General features: G+C 31.6%; 1 protein-coding gene across 2 annotated transcripts; it reads right to left on the bottom strand.

Moving 5' to 3' along the window:
* Positions 1–1882: 1882 nt before the first annotated feature.
* Positions 1883–9030, bottom strand: LOC112029596 (long chain acyl-CoA synthetase 8). Of its 2 annotated transcripts, none has more exons than XM_065767806.1 (12): positions 8906–9030; positions 7074–7674; positions 6852–6932; positions 6435–6707; positions 5859–5990; positions 5612–5785; positions 5274–5503; positions 4939–5056; positions 3319–3450; positions 3072–3206; positions 2769–2975; positions 1883–2236 (listed from the first exon to the last, which is right to left on the bottom strand). In XM_065767806.1, exons 2-12 carry the CDS (start codon positions 7620–7622, stop codon positions 2072–2074), a joined length of 2196 nt encoding a protein of 731 aa, XP_065623878.1. In that variant the 5' UTR covers positions 7623–7674; positions 8906–9030; the 3' UTR covers positions 1883–2071. The 2 variants fall into 2 exon arrangements, with proteins under 2 accessions (XP_065623878.1, XP_065623879.1); XM_065767807.1 differs by having other exon boundaries at positions 7074–7666; positions 8906–9011.
* Positions 9031–18710: the final 9680 nt, after the last annotated feature.

Raw genomic sequence — 18710 nt, 5'->3', positions numbered from 1 at the left:
ATAACCCTCAAAATGTCTAAAATGACCAAAATACCACTAATCCTATAAGATAAACAAAATACACCCGAAGCCTCTAAAATTACCAAAATAAAGGTTTAGGGTATTCTAGATGTTTGGATGGTATTTTCATCAAATTAAAGGTTCTAAGAGTAATTCAATCATTTTGTAGGTTTTGAGGGAATGTCACTAATTTTTTAGGTTTGAGGGGTGTATTGTTAATTTTTAGATTTTAGGGCTATTTCGGTAATTTTCCTAGGTTTTGGAGATCTTTTAGTAATTTTTTAAGTTTTGGGGATATTTCGATAATTTTTTAGGTTTCTGGGATATTTAGTTAATTTTTAGGTTCAGGAGGTATTTTGGTCATTTTTTATGTTTAGGGGGTATTTTGGTCATTTTATAATTTTAGGGGGGATTTTGGTCATTCTTTAGGTTTAGGGTGTATTTTTAATCGTCTTATAGGTTTAAGGGGCATTTTTGTCATTTTATAGGTTTCGGGGTATTTTGGTCATTTTATAGATTTCGGTGATATTTTGGTCATTTTTTAAGTTTAGGGGTTATTTTGGTCATTTTTTAGGTTTTGGGGATATTTCATTTTTTTTTTTTTGAGGGTATTGCAATCATTTTAAGTTTAGGGGATATTTTAGTCAATTTTTACTTTTAAGTTTAGGGGGTAATTTGGTCAATTTTTAGGGGGTAATTTGGTTAATTTGGGGTATTTCATTTTTTGGGGGTAATTTGGTTAATTTGGGGTATTTCATTTTTTTGGTTTAGGGGGTACTTTGGTAATTTATAGGTTTCGAGAGTATTTTGGTCAATTTTTAAGTTTAGGTAGTGTTTTGGTCAATTTTTTAGGTTTTGGGGTTATTTTGGTCATTTTTAGGTTTCGGAGGTATTTTAATCATTTTTTTGATTTAGGTGGTATTTTCGATTTCAAGGGTATTTCGGTCATTTTTTAGGTTTAGAGGGGGGTATTTTAGCAATTTTTAGGTTTTGGAGGTATCTTTGTCACTTTATAGGTTTAGGGGTATTTTGGTCACTTTCTAGGTTTTAGGAATATTTTGGTCATTTTTTAGGTTTTGGGGTATTTTGGAAATTTTTGGATTTAGGAGTATTTTGATTTTGATTTTGATTTAAAAAAAAAAAAAAGGTTTTATGAATATTTTGCTCATTTTTAGATTTAGGGGATATTTTGGTCATTTTTAGGTCTAGGGGGTATTTTGTTAATTTTTTGTGGTTTTAGAGTATTTTAGAATTGGATGAACTATTAAAATGATATTTATATCATAATTGGGTCTAATTTGATACCCAGTTAAAACCCAATAAACATTAATGTTAATTAGATTTAATTGAGTATTAACCCATTTAACCCAATTAATAATTGAGTGAGTTGGGATTTTAATTGAGTTAATACCCATTTAATCCAATTAATAATGAAGTGAGTTTGGATTTTTATTTTTTATTTTTTATTTTTGATGAGAGGTTTGGATCTGGGTTTAGGTGCGCAAATGGGTCTAAAGTTGATTTTGTCACCCCTAAAATTTATTTCTACCTAAAGTCCTGGGACTACGTAGCACAACAATTCCAATTGAACAAAATTTACTCACGTTTCAGTTTTGTTTTAGCAAAACTCAAATTTTCTGGGCTAAACTTTATGCTTCTACATCTCTAATAATCCATAAACATCATATTATAAACCCCCAGCCAACAAATGTCACTAGATTTTTTCGGGCAATAGTTTGATTTTGACAGAGCAATATGGTCTACTTTTTTCTCCCCGTAATTTAAATATCAATACGGTCTCTGCCGTTTGCCCAAATGCCACAAATAATGTAATTATGGCAAGCAGCATGAAATGAAATTTTAATTATGAACATTAGTATCATGCTGTCAGAATATATTCTTTACTGGAAAATTTTGAAAATTGAGAAAAACATTACTTGCGTGTCTTGAAAATATAGCAGAAATGCACAACAGAGGAAAATACATACACCAAATACATATTTCACCCATAAAATTTTTGAAGCTCATCTTTAAACTTGGCCTTCAGTTGTTCTCTCTTTATATACATATTTCACCCATATAATTTTTGAAGCTCATCTTTAAACTTAGCCTTCAGTTGTTCTCTCTTTATCTTGAGAGCAGCCGTGACTAATCCGGACTCGGGGGTCCATGCTTCAGGCAGCAACTTAATCTTTGCAGGAGTTTCAAACTTATCCAATTTTGCTGTTTTTGCAGCCTGCAGACATTTAAAAAATCAAAGAAAAAGTTCATCGCCCCTTTGTGCATATTATGACATACCAATAACAGGGATGAATGCAAGAAAATTCATGAAGATGGTGGAATATAGTATTATTTTCACATATGCGGATTGGTTTGTTTCAAAGGAAACAAAAGAATCGGTGAAATATACAATGCAAATGGCATTATGATGCGAGGAACTAGTATGACTTTGTCAGTCTCTCACTTGCTTTAAGTGCATAATGGCATTTTTTTTTTCTGTGTAAGTGCATGAATTTGGAAGTAGATTGGCAACATGCACAGTGATGGCACAAAATTGAGAGTGAGACCTTCCAAACCAGACTACCTAACGCTCACAGGATTGACTTCCCCTCCCCCACCACCAAATGCAAGTGTATTTGTATCTCTCAACAATGAAACCTACATATCTCCTAAATTTGTCTTCTGAGCGCTGGCAGCAGTAGTGATATAACAAATATTACTTTGTCAACATAGTTTTGGATTCAGGAGATAAACAAAAACACACAAACCTTAGAAAGGGATTGCTGGACCTCACTGACAGTTTCAGCCTTGTCACACAGCTCAGAGAAATCTCTGTAGTTGATGCCAGCTTGTTGTGCCCACTTCTCTAGGACTTGATGTGAAGGAACAACTAGTGCTACACAATAACTATGGAAGGGATCTGCATGTAACATGATATTATCCACATAATTACTTGTCGAGAGAGCTGCCTCAACCTGTAATAATGCAGCCACTAATCCAATCAGCACCAAGCAAAACTTCTTCTCCAAGGCTTAGTCTATCAAGAATAAAAGGCAAAATGTTTAATGCACCTTTCCAAGGGAGACATATTCTCCATGTTGAAGTTTCACAATATCCTTCTTCCTGTCAATAATTTCAAGGCATCCATCAGGGTGAAATTGTCCAATGTCACCAGTATAAAACCAGCGCATGCCCTTTTCATCAACCTGTAACATGTAACAGATCATGAGTAGCAGTATATACAGACTGCAAGATCAAGTTGCAGCATATGTGAAAAGTAAATAGAAGTAAGACACATAGACACAGCTTGGAAATTACCTTGTACACCTCATTAGTTTTTTCTTGATTTTTAAAGTAACCAGCAGTTACACTAAATCCCCCTACTACAATCTCCCCTCGAGGCATTGGTTTGTCCGTTGACTTATATCCACCTTCTTCCCAAGAAACAAGCTACAGTAACAAATAATAGGAACTTATTAAAACCAGTGCTAGTAAAAGTGCGAAGCGGACTTAAGCACACAGGGATTTTGGAGCGTACGTGCAAAGTGCAAGAGTGCATCTAATTGAAGTAAAATGTGCACTTTTTAAAAAACAATATATTATTACCTCTAACAGAAGATTCATAACATTTAATTAAAAATTTAATAAATCAAAATTGTAATATTTTTCCTATTAGCTAAAATAGATAGTACAATCACACAAAGTTTAGAAGTTCAAATTTTTCATAAGCTCTTCCAATTTCTTAAAATGTTTATATAGTAATTTTGAAAACAATTATCAATGGACAGTATGATAATAATCTAGTCACGGAAAGTTTAAACATAATATTAATATAATCCTCTTGTGCTTATAAAAATCATAACTGTAATAGCTAAGATTAAAAGAAGTATATGGTTCAATGAAAATATATCCAAAAGCCAAAGAACAAAAAGGAAGAAAAGTAAATTATCAAGGTTCAAGGCATTTTATATGTAAACAATTCTTTTTTGTGTGTAATATAGCACCTTAAGAATAGTGTTCTTACAATAAATCAAAGGTCCATGTCATTTCCTTCAAGATTGAGCAATTAATTTTAATGATTCACAATTTTTTTAGAACAAATATTTTCTCCAAACTAGTTTGGAGAGAAACTTTTCAAACTTCTCATATATCATTTTTTTTTTTTTTTTTGGTGAATTTTGAAAATCTAATCGTTAAATTTCATGTTCTTTATGTTCTTAACATGCATATCAAATTTCGTTCAAATTAGATATTATTTACTATTCGATCAATAAACTTATTTTTTATACATAATTTTAGATCATAAAAATTTAAAATTTTAACATTTGTTTGATGAGATAGTAATTAATCTTTGATCGTCTTGAAATTTTACATGCATAAAGAATATAATAAAAACATGCAATTTAACGGTTAGATTTTCAAAATTCACAGTTAATATAGAGATATATGAGGAGTTTGTAGAGTTTTTCTCCAAACTAGTTTGGAGAGAAACTTTGTTCATTTTTTTAACAAAGAACACACACACACCCCTAGGCATCCTTTGTGTTTCTTCAAAAAGCACCAGAAAAGTGTGCCCAAGACATACTTCATTAAATGAGCTTCACCTTGACCAAGAGAAGCACTTAGACCTTGGGGTTTTGAGCTTTGAGCTTTAAGTACATAAGCATGCTATCAACAATATTTTTAAAACCCAATTGAAAAGTATTCTACTTAGTACACCTAATACGCTTATTATCATGAATTTTTAATGGAATGTACAAGTCATGTCTTATTCAACGAAATAGAAAAGAATTAACTTCCACAGAAACACAAACTTGTGAACGATACTGTCAGTTGGAAGCACTCACCAAAGCTAAGCCACTATGAGCTGATTTGGGCCCTCCACAGTACAATTTACATGATTCTGTAAAAAAATTTCATTAAGAGGTAGAGGCATACCTTAATGTAGCAACAAGGAAGAGGTGGCCCAACACGTCCCACTGTTGTGTCATCAAACTCCGAAAAAGCAGCTCCAGCAAATGTTTCAGTCAAGCCATATCCTTGACCAATAGGAGACCTGAAAAAGGGAAATGTGTTCAGAAAATCATCTTTAACTTGAATACAAAGCGCAAGAAAGAAACTGTTATGAGCAAATTACGCACACCGACCCATTGTAAGCCATGGAGCATCTAGCATGGAATTGAACTTGAACTTCTGAGGTAGTTTAGACCATTTTAAACTTTCGATTCTAAACTAAAAAAATACGAATAATATATGATTGAAAATCCAATTACCCCATGCAGATGTTGATAAACCGCTGTGAATCCGCAGATAAAGGAGCTCCACCACATAGCATGAATCGGATGTCTCCTCCAAGTAAAGCGCGTATTCCTTTAAAGATAAGGACATCCCACAACATTCTTTCCAAGCCCCAAGCCCCAAGCCAACTTCCTTCTATAGCAGATAATTGTCGCTTATATGCAATGTTGAATAGATTCTTCGCTAACCCCCCTTTCTCTTCAACCTAGATCACATCATAACAGATGGCAAAGAAGAGAGCTGACTATTTGCCTCAACCACCAATAAGCACTAATCACAAATGCAGTACAACAAAATATATTTAACTCAAAACCTTTTTTAGAACTCCATCTCGAACACGATCAAGAATAGCTGGAACGGCTGTCATGATGGTGGGCTTTAACACAGAAGCATCTCCCTTGGTTCCTTTCTTAATTTTATTAGAAGTGTCAGTTAAAGTCAATGTCGAACCATAGCCCATTGAACAACCTGCAGCCAACATCACAGACTGGACAACCACAATCATGTAAAACAATCTCAACCAATTAATGTTGAAAATAAGAATGCAAACAAGAAGATACCTCAGCTGCCAGTTCAAAAACATGAGCTAAGGGCAAGTATGCTAAGTATATATCACTTCTATGAATATTTGGGACCACCATCATAACAGCTGCAGCAGTTGCTACAAGGTTTCCATGAGTAATCATGACTCCCTACATTGATACAGATTATACCATCTTAAAAATAAAAATAAAAATTGAGTAAGGATACAAAGCTTTCAACAAACATAAACAAAAAAAGAGGCGAAACACAATTGAGAAAGTGTTTATCAGGATTCAAGCACTTAGAAAATCTCCGGGAACTGGAGTAGAACTTGCCCCAAGAACTTGCAAACATAAATTTTAACACCTTTAATGTCAAGGAATATAAGTTATAGAAAGACAAATTACTGGGGTTTCTGGACCACATTCAAACTGGGCATCTGCAACCCAGAAAACGAAACCCAAAAAAAAAAAAAAAAAAGCCTCGAAGTTCTTTGACTTCCAGTGCTGGCAATTGGGAAAGAGTTATGAAGCACGATTCTTAATTTATCCTCTTGCTGGCATATGCAGCAAAGAACAATTGAACAACATAAGGAATTAGAAGCAGGAACAAACCTTTGGTAGACCTGTACTGCCGCTTGTATACATGATAACAGCATTACTATTTTTGGAAGGCAGGCTTGGATGAACAGGACTTGTTTTCCCAAGTTTCTCAACATCAGAAAAAGCTGAGCCTGTCCAGTTGCTCATGCTTCCAGAAACACTAATATCATTTTCAGTTCCATCATCTTCAAAGTATATAATATTTTGGATACTCTCAAGGCTTGAGCTTATCGCAGCTAACTTCTTCAATTGCTTGGATTCACAGATAAGTGTTGATACTTGGGTCTGTCAAAATTTTACAGTTCTGACTTAGGACTATACATAACCTGTGTTTTTAGCTATTTAATATTATATGGATTTGCACAGAGTTAATCATCCATATCCTAGACAATATAATCTCCTAAGTATACAAGAGCAGTGATTACCAACCTCATTAAGTGAGTGGATCAGGGCATCCTCGCCTAGGGAAGCATAAATAGTAACAACAGTGATATTTTGTCGAAAGCATCCCTAGAATCAAAAAAATGAAATTCTTTTAGCATCTCCTGCATCTACAAATATAAATCAAAGGAAAAGAAAAAGAAATTACCCACCCCCAACCCCAAAAAACAGAAAGAGATCTATGAAATTTACTTGTGATGAAAAGGCTACCTGAAGGGCAATGAACCACTCTGGCCGAGTATCAGAAAAAATGGCAGCATGGCTGTCCAAATTATGACCTAATCTGACAAGCCCAGATGCGAAGTTACAAGCACGATCAAATATCTCTCCATAAGTTTGCCATTCATAATCGCCCAAGTGTAGCTTCTCAAACTTCCTACCATCACTAGCTGGGATGAATTCCTTGCTAATTAGCTTTCTAGTACCAAGAAAGTTATATTGTGAATTCTTTTTACAAGATTGCTCAAACAGAGCTGCCATGGTTGTGGCTCCTTCCCAAGGAACTTCAACCAACTCACTTGCCTGAGCATTACGAACAGCATAACCTGCCTCACCACCAACTTCCACCGGCACACCTCTTTGCTTTTCCTTTTTCTTTCCCATGAACACAGAAGAAAGTACTATAGGTATGAGTATACCAACAACAACAGCACCCACAATTCCATATACCCCATAGTCTTTCCAAACTGACAAGTGGTCACCAGCACCCAATTTTTCCATTGGTGGTGAGCTCAACAAGTCTCCCTCAGAGTCCCCCATTTTCAATGTTTATTTTACAAAAATTCTTTTGCACAACACATCAACTGATCACCTAAAATAGATGACAAGGATTAGAAACATAATCCACTTTTGACTTACAATGAACTGACCAATAACACTAACGTTCATCCCACAAAAGGTATTGAATAGGACTAAAATAGGTTCAAACTGGGTAATTTGTGTACTAAATACCCAATGGCACTATGGCATGTGTTTTAAAAACTAAGAATTGTCTAGTTATATAGGTAACATGGACTGCATAACATCCAAAGTAGACCAACAGCAACAATGAAATCCGGAACATTTCATAAAAAATCACTTAAACAAAATTTGGTAACTTTGGCAGTTCTGGTACAAATAATAAGCAACCTCCAATGTTTGGCAATCAAAAGTTAGAAAGAGAAGACTGTGTTGCAAGTATTCCAGGAGCCTGATTCCTAAGAAACCTGGGGCTACAAATATAAAGAGTTTTCAACCCATAAGTTTAATTGGGAGCATGTATAAGTTGATCTCTAAAGTGTTGGCTAATCGGTTGAAAATTTTATTGGGAACGTAATTTATGATACACATAATGCTTTTGTTAGGGGGAGACAAATCACAGATTCTGTGCTATTAGCAAATGAATGCCTAGACAGTAGGTTGAGAACGTGTATTCCGACTGTCATATGTAAGCTTGACATTGAGAAGGCATACGACCACATGAATTGGGTGTGCTTGCTATTCATATTCAGCACCATAGAGCTGCCATGGTGTGGCACACCTTGCCCTCGTGCATCATGTGGAATATATGGTTTGAAAGAAACAGACAGGGTTTGATGGCATCAAATGTCCTGCCTTTATCACCAAAAAACGTATTTCACGGATATTTTTTTATTGGATTCATGCTTTAGGAATCACCCCTTAATGTCTTTTGTTGATTTTATTGAAACTCTTTCATTTTGAGTTGTATTCTTTGAATTGCGCTAGTACACATCCTTTGTGTCTTTCCCTTTTCCTTTTCTAATATAATTCCAAAAAAAATTGTCAATCTTGGTTGCACTTGAACTATTATGATCAGACACTGTTGTTTCCACTTCATAACTAATCAATCATCACAAATTATGAAATTTCCTACCTAAAAAAAAAAAAAACCCAAAACNAAAATAAAGCTGATTCTGACAACTACATCTCCAAAAAAAAAAAAAAAATTAGGAAAAACAATCTCACCAAGACAAGAATGAAACAAGCATGGATGAAACTTAAAATATGAAAATAAAAATGAAAATGAAAATGGAAATTCTCACCTTGACAAGAAGGAAGAAACTTGTCTCTGTGTGCTAATGTATGATCACAGCTAGAAAAAGCGGGGAACAAGACCACATATATGAATGGAGTGGCACTTGAGTGAAAGTCTTGGAACATGTTCCTTCGGATATATTAAATAAGGTGAAATTACAAAAAATGGGTCTGTCGGGATTTGATGTAGACGGTACTAGTGAGGGGTATTTTTGGGTATTTAAGAGACACTGTGTTCAACTTGGACCAAGTACTGTAACGTCTAGAACTTGTTGAGATGACAAAAAGACACGTGGCGTAGAGGGAGAGAGAGGGTGACGTGCTGATCATGAAAGAGTCACGTGCCGATGACACGTGCAAACTTTGGATTTTGCTGCCGACGTTTCTTGACATGCACGCATTGTCCATTGTGGAGACTATTATAGAGAGGTATGCGGCTTTATTTAGTCGGACGAATAGAAAATTGATAAGGGAAAAAATGGCGATAAGATAGAAAAGGTGAACGATAGAAGAGAGTTTATTTTTTCGCTATATGTGTTTGGTTGTGTTAAGATATCATATCATTAGGATTAAGTTAATACTATTGATGCTAATTTTGAGAAAGATAGAAGATAAGTATCAAGTTCAAATCTCATCATTTCAAGATTAAGATAAGACCAAATATCCTATAAAACAGAGATGCGGCAGAATATTGAGATAAAAATACATACAACTAAAATTTATATTCTTCTTGTAATTTGAATTATTGCTATATCTTTTCAGGTGTAACAGATTTACATGTATAGCCATATAAATATTAATGCAAATACATTGGTCTTGGTCAGTAAAGCCAAAACCAAATCCCCAACTTTATTTTCATTAAACCAATTCCCCAACTTTTTTTAAAAGGTATTATTAATTGGGAAATTTTAGGATAGAAACACATAATTTATATGGGCTAGTAATGTGTCTTTTTCTTAAATGATGTCAATAGACTATGATGACACATAAAAATAAAACACAATTTCAAGTTTCAACAAAGAATATTAAAAAGAGGGTCAAAAAAAAAAAAAACAAAGAATATTAAAAAGAAGATAAATAATATAGACCGACATTTCTCAACAAAAAAGAAAAAAGAAAAAAGAAAAAAAAGAAGAGTGATTGAAAGATCAAAATCTAGATCCAGTGAGAAAATAGATGCCCTCTTTTAGGCAACAAAACCGACGAAAAGCAAAAGGAAAAGAAAGAAGAGGGAAAAAAATAGGTGGAGGAAAAAAAAGAAGTAACGGCGAGGAACGGAAAAAGAAGCAGAATTGATTAAAATATATATATATATATATAAGAAACAGGTGTTGTAATAGTAAGCAAGGACGAGATCACCATTCTTTGTTCGTTCCTAGTTTTCTCTCTGAGTCACGGCAATTGTATTTTGGTGGAACCGCTTTCAGTTGAAAATACCATGGATCACTCATCTTTTCCCTAATTTTCTTCTCCCATCAAAACTAGAGAAAACTTAAGTTATCTTCCCACTTTTTTCTCCCTTATTTTTCACCCCAACCAAACAAACTCTAAAGAAAATAAAAAATGGGAGAGAGAAAAGAGCTGTTTGATTGGGTGGAAAATTAGAAAAATTTTGGTTGGACCTAAGTATTTTCTTCTTGAACCAACCAAAATGTTTTCTCCAATTCAAGGGGAAAACTCGACTAATTTTGTTGCAGTCAAGTTAGTTATGTTTTTTTCCCTTTAATGTAACAATGAACAGGGTTAATAGGCATATCTCTCTCTCTCTCTCTCTCTCTCTCTCTCTCTCTTTGATTTCTTTCTTCCTATTTCTTCATTCTTTTCGTCCTTTTAGTTTTGAGAAATGATATGTTTACAACATTTTTACAATAAATCCTAAGTGGTAGATTATTACTAGTTGTTATTGTTGGGGCAACAAAGTAATTAGTGTTAGTTTCAAATTTGAACCAATAACAACTAACCACCTGTGATTTGTTGTAAAAAAGTTGTAAAATTGTTGTAAACGTAGCATCTCTCATTAGTTTTTCCTTTTCCATTTTCTCTTCTTTACTTTTTTTTTTTTTTGAAGTTGTTTACTTTGTCCCCCTTGTTTTATTCTTTCTTTTTCTGCTTGTTCAGTATCTATCTGTGTGCTTTTTTTTCCCCATTGTTTTATACTAAAAAAGTAATAAATATAATATCAAAGAGAAAAAAAATTAATATGTATAATTTTTTAATTTCTATAGAATGTGATTTTATTAATTTTAATTGATAAATTAGTAAAATTTTATTAAAAAGAAATTATTTCATATATATAATGAAATAAGGGCATAAGAGTAAACTTATACAACTTACATTTTCTATTCTCTCGTTTTTCTTCTCAACCAAACAAATGAATTTTCCATAATTTCCTTTTATACCCTCTCAACCAAACAATATGAGAGAAAACTAAAATTTAAAAAATAAAAATAAAAAAGGAAACGGCATCAATAAAAAAAAAAAAAATTAATAACACAAGAGAACATAAAAGAACATAACAAGAAAGAAAGAAAAAGACAAAAAGAAAGAAAAAAGAAATACCCCAACTATATAGCCCCTTAGCCCCTACCACAAAGTATTTCTACCTATAGTAAAATAGGCACTATTATAAAAGACCAAAAACTCTATAATACTACATTCATTTAAATGGTTGTGCATTTTTTTGAAGATCGGCAAATATACTTTTTTGGTTTTTATATTTTGAGGTCATTGTTAATTTAGTCCATACCATCAACTTACTAATAAAAATTGACTGCAAGTTGATCGTAAATTGAAAACAACATTGACACTTACTAATAAAAATTGACTGCAAGTTGACCATAAATTGAAAACAACATTGACTAAATTGACAATGACTTCAAAATATAAGGACCAAAATGATATTCTACATTGTAAGAATGATGCCAACAAAATTTTACTATAGTTTTACAAACTGACATGCCACCAATCACATAAAAGCAATTCAAACATTTATTAATTAAGTTTAACTTCATCTCACAGTCATTGTCACATCATATTTTATAATAGTTTTAGCATTTTTCTTTTTCATTTCTTTATAAGGCCTTATAAATAAAAGATCAATATAAACCTAACCCAATTAAAACCCTAAACTGTTTAAACAAAAAGGGTAACTGTAGTTAACCCACCTATGGTTTAGCTGGTTTCAACTAACCCTGCCCATAGTTGAAAAAGAGTCACTTAACCCACTTGAGGTAACCTCTGTTGGACAACGGTAATACACCTCTCCCTTTACCATTAGGAGCACACCCTTAGTATATAAGTCAAAATAAAAAACCCCATCTAGAACAACATATCTTTGAAGAACAACTCTCTCACTATCTTAGAAATCAAATCTCCTGAACAACTCTCTCTCTCTCTTTGTAATCATAGCCTAACCTTAGGAAGAGGGCACCTCAGGTGGGTTAAGTGAAAACTCTTAAATGACAAGTAGATTTAGTTAAAATAGACTAAATCACATGTGGGTTTACTACAATTACCTCCCCCCACCCTCCCAAAATTGAAAACGTGTTAGATAATCAATGATGATTAATTTCCTCTAATAATTTAATACTTTAATTTTGGTAAACCAATATCATTTTTTTAGAAGATTGTTAACCGATATCCTAAATGATTGATTGTCAACACTGGTCATCTAAACAAAGCCACACACCAAACAATATCTCTCTCTCTCTCTCTCTCTCTCTCTCTTAAAAACCACATATAAAATTAAATTACAAAACTATTAAATAGATAGTAATAATAAATTATAAAATAAGTAAATAATTTTAATTAAAAAAATTGCTTCAAGTTCTAATTGTTTAGAGTTTGGACTTTATTAGTGTTTATCTATTTTTATATTTGAAAATACTCTTTATGCTTTATATTAATTTCTTAATATGAGATATGGAATGAGTTTGATGATTCCTATTTGGGTTATGTTTAATTTATGCTCTAGCCATCACAAACAAAACAGTTTCTCAATACAAATTTTTTCCTAGTGATAGTCTAATTAAAAAAAAAAAAAAAAATCAACACATTCACAAATTAAATACAATAACCAAAACCCAAAATCAAAACATATGCAAAAGAGTTCAAAAATTGAGAATATAAAAAAAAAATTAAAAATTTACATTAGATAATCAAGAACTTAAATGAGTGTCCATTGTTTTGCTTCTTTATAGTAATCTTCTTTTGACATAATATCCTAAGCACAAATTCATAAGTAAATAACAATAAATAAGATGAATTTATTAGATTAAAACATAAGCGTAAGTAGCATCTTGGGAAAAAATGAAAAAAAAAAAAAATATAGCAACGAGGGGTGTATTCTGAGGGATTTAATTATAAGGATGACTTTATTGGTTAAGAGAGATTGTATATGTTAAAAAGCTATGGCTTAATATGCAATTTAAATTTCAAAAAACTTACATGATAAATTTTTATTTAAATAAAATTATTTTTAAATCTTATCCATTAATCAAAAGTCTTGTAGCTTAATATCCTAACAAAATATTAATTTAATAAGATGCAACTTGAGGGGAAAAAAAAATGTGAGATGTTTTGGATTAAGTTTACAAAATTTTGATGACAAAATTTTATTTTTATTTAAATTAAATAGTTGTTAAATGTTATTCCTTAATTTGAGGAAATATATCATAACAAATATAATAGAATTAATTTACTAATTAATTGTTCTTAAAATGTTGATAATAAACTTTTAGTTGGAGTAGAAGTCAAAATGTTGTTTTGTTAGAAAGAAAATATGGGTTGTTGTCTGAGATTTAAGTTTATAATTTGTTATAATAGATTTTTACTTTGAATAGAATTTAAATTTGTTGAAATATTTAAGTTTAGAAATTTTTGACAATATATTTTTAGTTTGAATAGAATTTAATTTTTTTAATTTTAAATGTATAAAATTAATTTACTAATTATTTTTTCTTAAAATATTGATAATAGACTTCAAGTTGGACTAGAAGTCAAAACATGTTTTTTTTTTTTTTTAATTTTTTTTATAAAGAAAATGTGGGTTGTTATTTGGGATTTAAGTTTAAAATTTTTTATAATAGACTTTTAGTTTGAATAAAATTTAAATTTGTTGAAATTTAAATGATAAAATTTTACCTAAATTAAAAAGTTGTTAAAAATTATCCCTTAATTTGAGGAAATATATCCTAAAAAACAATATAAAAATAATTTACCAATTAGTGAGAGTAGCCACTTGATGCAACTATAGTTTCTGAGCTAAACTTTTATTATATAGTAGATAATTGTATTTATTTTTGTTAAAATTTATGCTTCAACTATGAGATTCAATTTTTAGTATAAAATTAACCATAGTATAATTAGCATTATTTCATCAAATTGTGTATTTAAAGCATCAAATTAACAGTAATTTGGCTAGTATTAGAAACTTCAAAGGAAAGAAGTATACATTTGTCCATAATTTGAGTAGGATAGTTTTACCCATTTTGAAAAAGAATATTCTAATAGAAAGTTGGGTATAGACTTAAAACATTCATATCAACCTCGTTGGGATTTTAGTCAAATTTGATCTAAAAAGTTATTTTTACTAATTCATTTGTCAAGCACGTGCATAAGAAAAGATAAAAGATGACAACCACCCATATTTACTTAATATATAAGATGACAATCTGTTATGAACACGAATGCAACCTTCATGTTCACTTCAACTTTAGCTTACATGTTTTGTTTTTTGTTTTTTTTTTTTTTTCTTCTTTTGAATTTATGAAAATATTTTGAGTTATTCTTACCCCTACACTAGAAATTTTCTATGTTCTTAGTTCAGATTCTTTTTGTTTTGCTTCTATTTTATTTATGCTTTTAATGTTTTTAGCTTAGATTCCTTGCTTTTCTTTCCTATATGCAGAGATTCATGAGTGTCATCGATATCTACAACGCCCCCTCTCTCCGCTGATAACTATGACTATTGTAGTGGTGGAGGCATTGGTGGTGTTTATCGGTCATTGGTGATGACCTTGGGTTATTTTAAGTTGGAACAATTTGTGGCACTGAAGTAGTCAATGAGTAGAAACAAGAGTTGGGCAGAAAAATAAAGACTTAAAATAAATTAAATAAAAAAATAACGCTGAAGTGAAAATTGTAAAGCTTTCAAAGTTGATGTGTCCTAATTTGAAAAAGTCAATAAAAAGTCAAACATCTTCAATTTTATATATACTAACTTAAGAAGTGCACTTGTATGATTATGTACTAGTTGAGAATTGAAAATATATGTGCTTTAAAGTAATAATTATTGAAATTTTCATTCTAATGAAAAGAAGAAAGTGAATATTAGTAATGAATAGTGCACCATTGCTGTTTTTGTTTGATGGAGTTTTTTTTTTTTTTTTTTTTTTTTTTTTTTTTTTTTTTTTTTTTTTTTTTTTTTTTTTTTTTTTTTTTTTTGAGGAACGGAAAAAGAAGCAGAATTGATGAAAAAAAAAAAATATATATATATATATATATATAAGAAACAGGTGTTGTAATTGTAAGCAAGGACGAGATCACCATTCTTTGTTCGTTCCTAGTTTTCTCTCTGAGTCACGGCAATTGTATTTTGGTGGAACCGCTTTCAGTTGAAAATACCATGGATCACTCATCTTTTCCCTAATTTTCTTCTCCCATCAAAACTAGAGAAAAATAAAGTTATCTTCCCACTTTTTTCTCCCTTATTTTTCACTCTAACCAAACAAACTCTAAAGAAAATAAAAAATGGGAGAGAGAAAAGAGTTGTTTGATTGGGTGGAAAATTAGAAAAATTTTGGTTGGACCTAAGTATTTTCTTCTTGAACCAACCAAAATGTTTTCTCCAATTCAAGGGGAAAACTCGACTAATTTTGTTGCAGTCAAGTTAGTTATGTTTTTTTCTCTTTAATGTAATGATGAACAGGGTTAATAGGCATCTCTCTCTCTCTCTCTCTCTCTTTGATTTCTTTCTTCCTATTTCTTCATTCTTTTCGTCCTTTTAGTTTTGAGAAATGATATGTCTATAACATTTTTACAGTAAATCCTAAGTGGTAGGTTATTACTAGTTGTTATTGTTGGGGCAACAAAGTAATTAGTGTTAGTTTCAAATTTGAACCAATAACAACTAACCACCTGTGATTTGTTGTAAAAAAGTTGTAAAATTGTTGTAGACGTAGCATCTTTCATTAGTTTTTCCTTTTCCTATTTTCTCTTCTTTACTTTTTTTGTTTTTTTTTTTTTGTTTTTGAAGTTGTTTACTTTGTCCCCCTTGTTTTATTCTTTCTTTTTCTGCTTGTTCAGTATCTACCTGTGTGCTTTTTTTTTCCCCATTGTTTTATACTAAAAAAGTAATAAATATAATATCAAAGAGAAAAAAAAAATTAATATGTATAATTTTTTAATTTCTATTGAATGTGATTTTATTAATTTTAATTGATAAATAAGTAAAATTTTATTAAAAAGAAATTATTTCATATATATAATGAAATAAGGGCATAAGAGTAAACTTATACAACTTACATTTTCTATTCTCTCATTTTTCTTTTCAACCAAATAAATGAATTTTCCATAATTTCCTTTTATACCCTCTCAACCAAACAACATGAGAGAAAACTAAAATTTAAAAAAAAAATAAAAAAGGAAACGGCATCAATAAAAAAAAAAAATTTAAAACACAAGAGAACATAAAAGAACATAACAAGAAAGAAAGAAAAAGACAAAAAGAAAGAAAAAGGAAATACCCCAACTATATAGCCCCTTAGCCCCTACCACAAAGTATTTCTACCTATAGTAAAATAGGCACTATTATAAAAGACCCAAAACTCTATAATACTACATTCATTTAAATGGTTGTGCATTTTTTTGAAGATCGGCAAATATACTTTTTTGGTTTTTATATTTTGAGGTCATTGTTAATTTAGTCCATACCATCAACTTACTAATAAAAATTGACTGCAAGTTGATCGTAAATTGAAAACAACATTGACACTTACTAATAAAAATTGACTGCAAGTTGACCATAAATTGAAAACAACATTGACAAAATTGACAATGACCTCAAAATATAAGGACCAAAATGATATTCTACATTGTAAGAATGATGCCAACAAAATTTTACTATAGTTTTACAAACTGGCATGCCACTAATCACATAAAAGCAATTCAAACATTTATTAATTAAGTTTAACTTCATCTCACAGTCATTGTCATATCATATTTTATAATAGTGTTAGCATTTTTCTTTTTCATTTCTTTATAAGGCCTTATAAATAAAAGATCAATATAAACCTAACCCAATTAAAACCCTAAACTGTTTAAACAAAAAGGGTAACTGTAGTTAACCCACCTATGGTTTAGCTGGTTTTAACTAACCCTACCCATAGTTGAAAAAGAGTTACTTAACCCACTTGAGGTGCCCTCCGTTGGACAACGGTAATACACCTCTCCCTTTACCATTAGGAGCACACCCTTAGTATATAAGTCAAAATAAAAAACCCCATCTAGAACAACATATCTTTGACGAACAACTCTCTCACTATCTTAGAAATCAAATCTCCTGAACAACTCTCTCTCTCTCTCTCTCTTTGTAATCATAGCCTAACCTTAGGAAGAGGGCACCTCGGGTGGGTTAAGTGATAACTCTTAAATGACAAGTAGATTTAGTTAAAATAGACTAAATCACATGTGGGTTTACTACAATTACCTCCCCCCACCCTCCCAAAATTGAAAACGTGTTAGATAATCAATGATGATTAATTTCCCCTAATAATTTAATACTTTAATTTTGGTAAACCAATATCATTTTTTTAGAAGATTGTTAACCGATATCCTAAATGATTGATTGTCAACACTGGTCATCTAAACAAAGCCACACACCAAACAATATCTCTCTCTCTCTCTCTCTCTTAAAAACCACATATAAAATTAAATTACAAAACTATTAAATAAATAGTAATAATAAATTATAAAATAAGTAAATAATTTTAATTAAAAGAATTGCTTCAAGTTCTAATTGTTTAGAGTTTGGACTTTATTAGTGTTTATCTATTTTTATATTTGAAAATTCTCTTTGATGAAGAACAGAATAAGTAGGCTGCACAACTCGGTTTCGATGGGCTGAAAGTGGTAGCGAAGGCCTGAAAGATAAACAAAATATCAAAGGAGACCGGGGTGGACTGGCCTAAGACCCTCCGATGACTAAGTTAGTATCTTCTCTCGAATGGAGTTCTAACTGTATTGGGAGTCAAAATCTCAGAATTTCATACCTTTGTTTAGTTCAGACCGGTCCTTATATAGGGAACTTTGAGGCGGTTTATTGGTTCAATAACTTCCCCTAGATTTGTGAAATCTGGACCTAACTTCCTCAACGGCTAGAAAAATCATAACCGCCGCTGGAAGTTACATACTTGGGAGGAATTGGCGGCGATGAACACGGGTTGATTAACCGCTCCAGAATTTGCTAAGTATTGTATGGTCGTCCATGTGCAATGCCCATGGACGACCCTTTTTAAGACTGTTGTGTGGTCGTCCATGCGCTTTGCACATGGACGACTTCCGACCTGATTCCTTGAAGTTTATTTAGTTGATCAATACTCACAGACGACCTTTCTGGACGAATCAGGGAAGGTTTGGCCGTTTGGCTAACTGGTGATCATGGACGACTTCTCTGGACGAACTATAGATGTAATTTTTGCTATCCTATCAGTTGCCCCCTTGTCCAGAGCGTCGTCCAAGGATATTATAGGGATTTAGTTCCCTTTATGTAGCCACGTGTCGTGTTTTAATTTGTTGAACGGTCAAGTCGATTAT

The sequence above is a fragment of the Quercus suber genome, unplaced genomic scaffold (genome assembly GCF_002906115.3).
Source record: "Quercus suber isolate HL8 unplaced genomic scaffold, Cork oak 2.0 scaffold_850, whole genome shotgun sequence".
Classification (NCBI taxonomy): domain Eukaryota; kingdom Viridiplantae; phylum Streptophyta; class Magnoliopsida; order Fagales; family Fagaceae; genus Quercus; species Quercus suber.
Note: the sequence above shows the minus strand (reverse complement) of the source record. Positions and strands in the feature narration are given on the sequence as shown.

Excerpts from the sequence above, each read along its gene's own strand:
- LOC112029596 (XM_065767806.1), bottom strand. The coding sequence starts at position 7,622 with ATGGGGGACTCTGAGGGAGACTTGTTGAGCTCACCACCAATGGAAAAA. Across the intron at positions 3,207-3,318 it reads AAACTAATGAGGTGTACAAG|GTTGATGAAAAGGGCATGCG; the intron begins GTAATTTCCAAG and ends TACATGTTACAG. Across the intron at positions 2,237-2,768 it reads TCCAGCAATCCCTTTCTAAG|GCTGCAAAAACAGCAAAATT; the intron begins GTTTGTGTGTTT and ends AAATGTCTGCAG.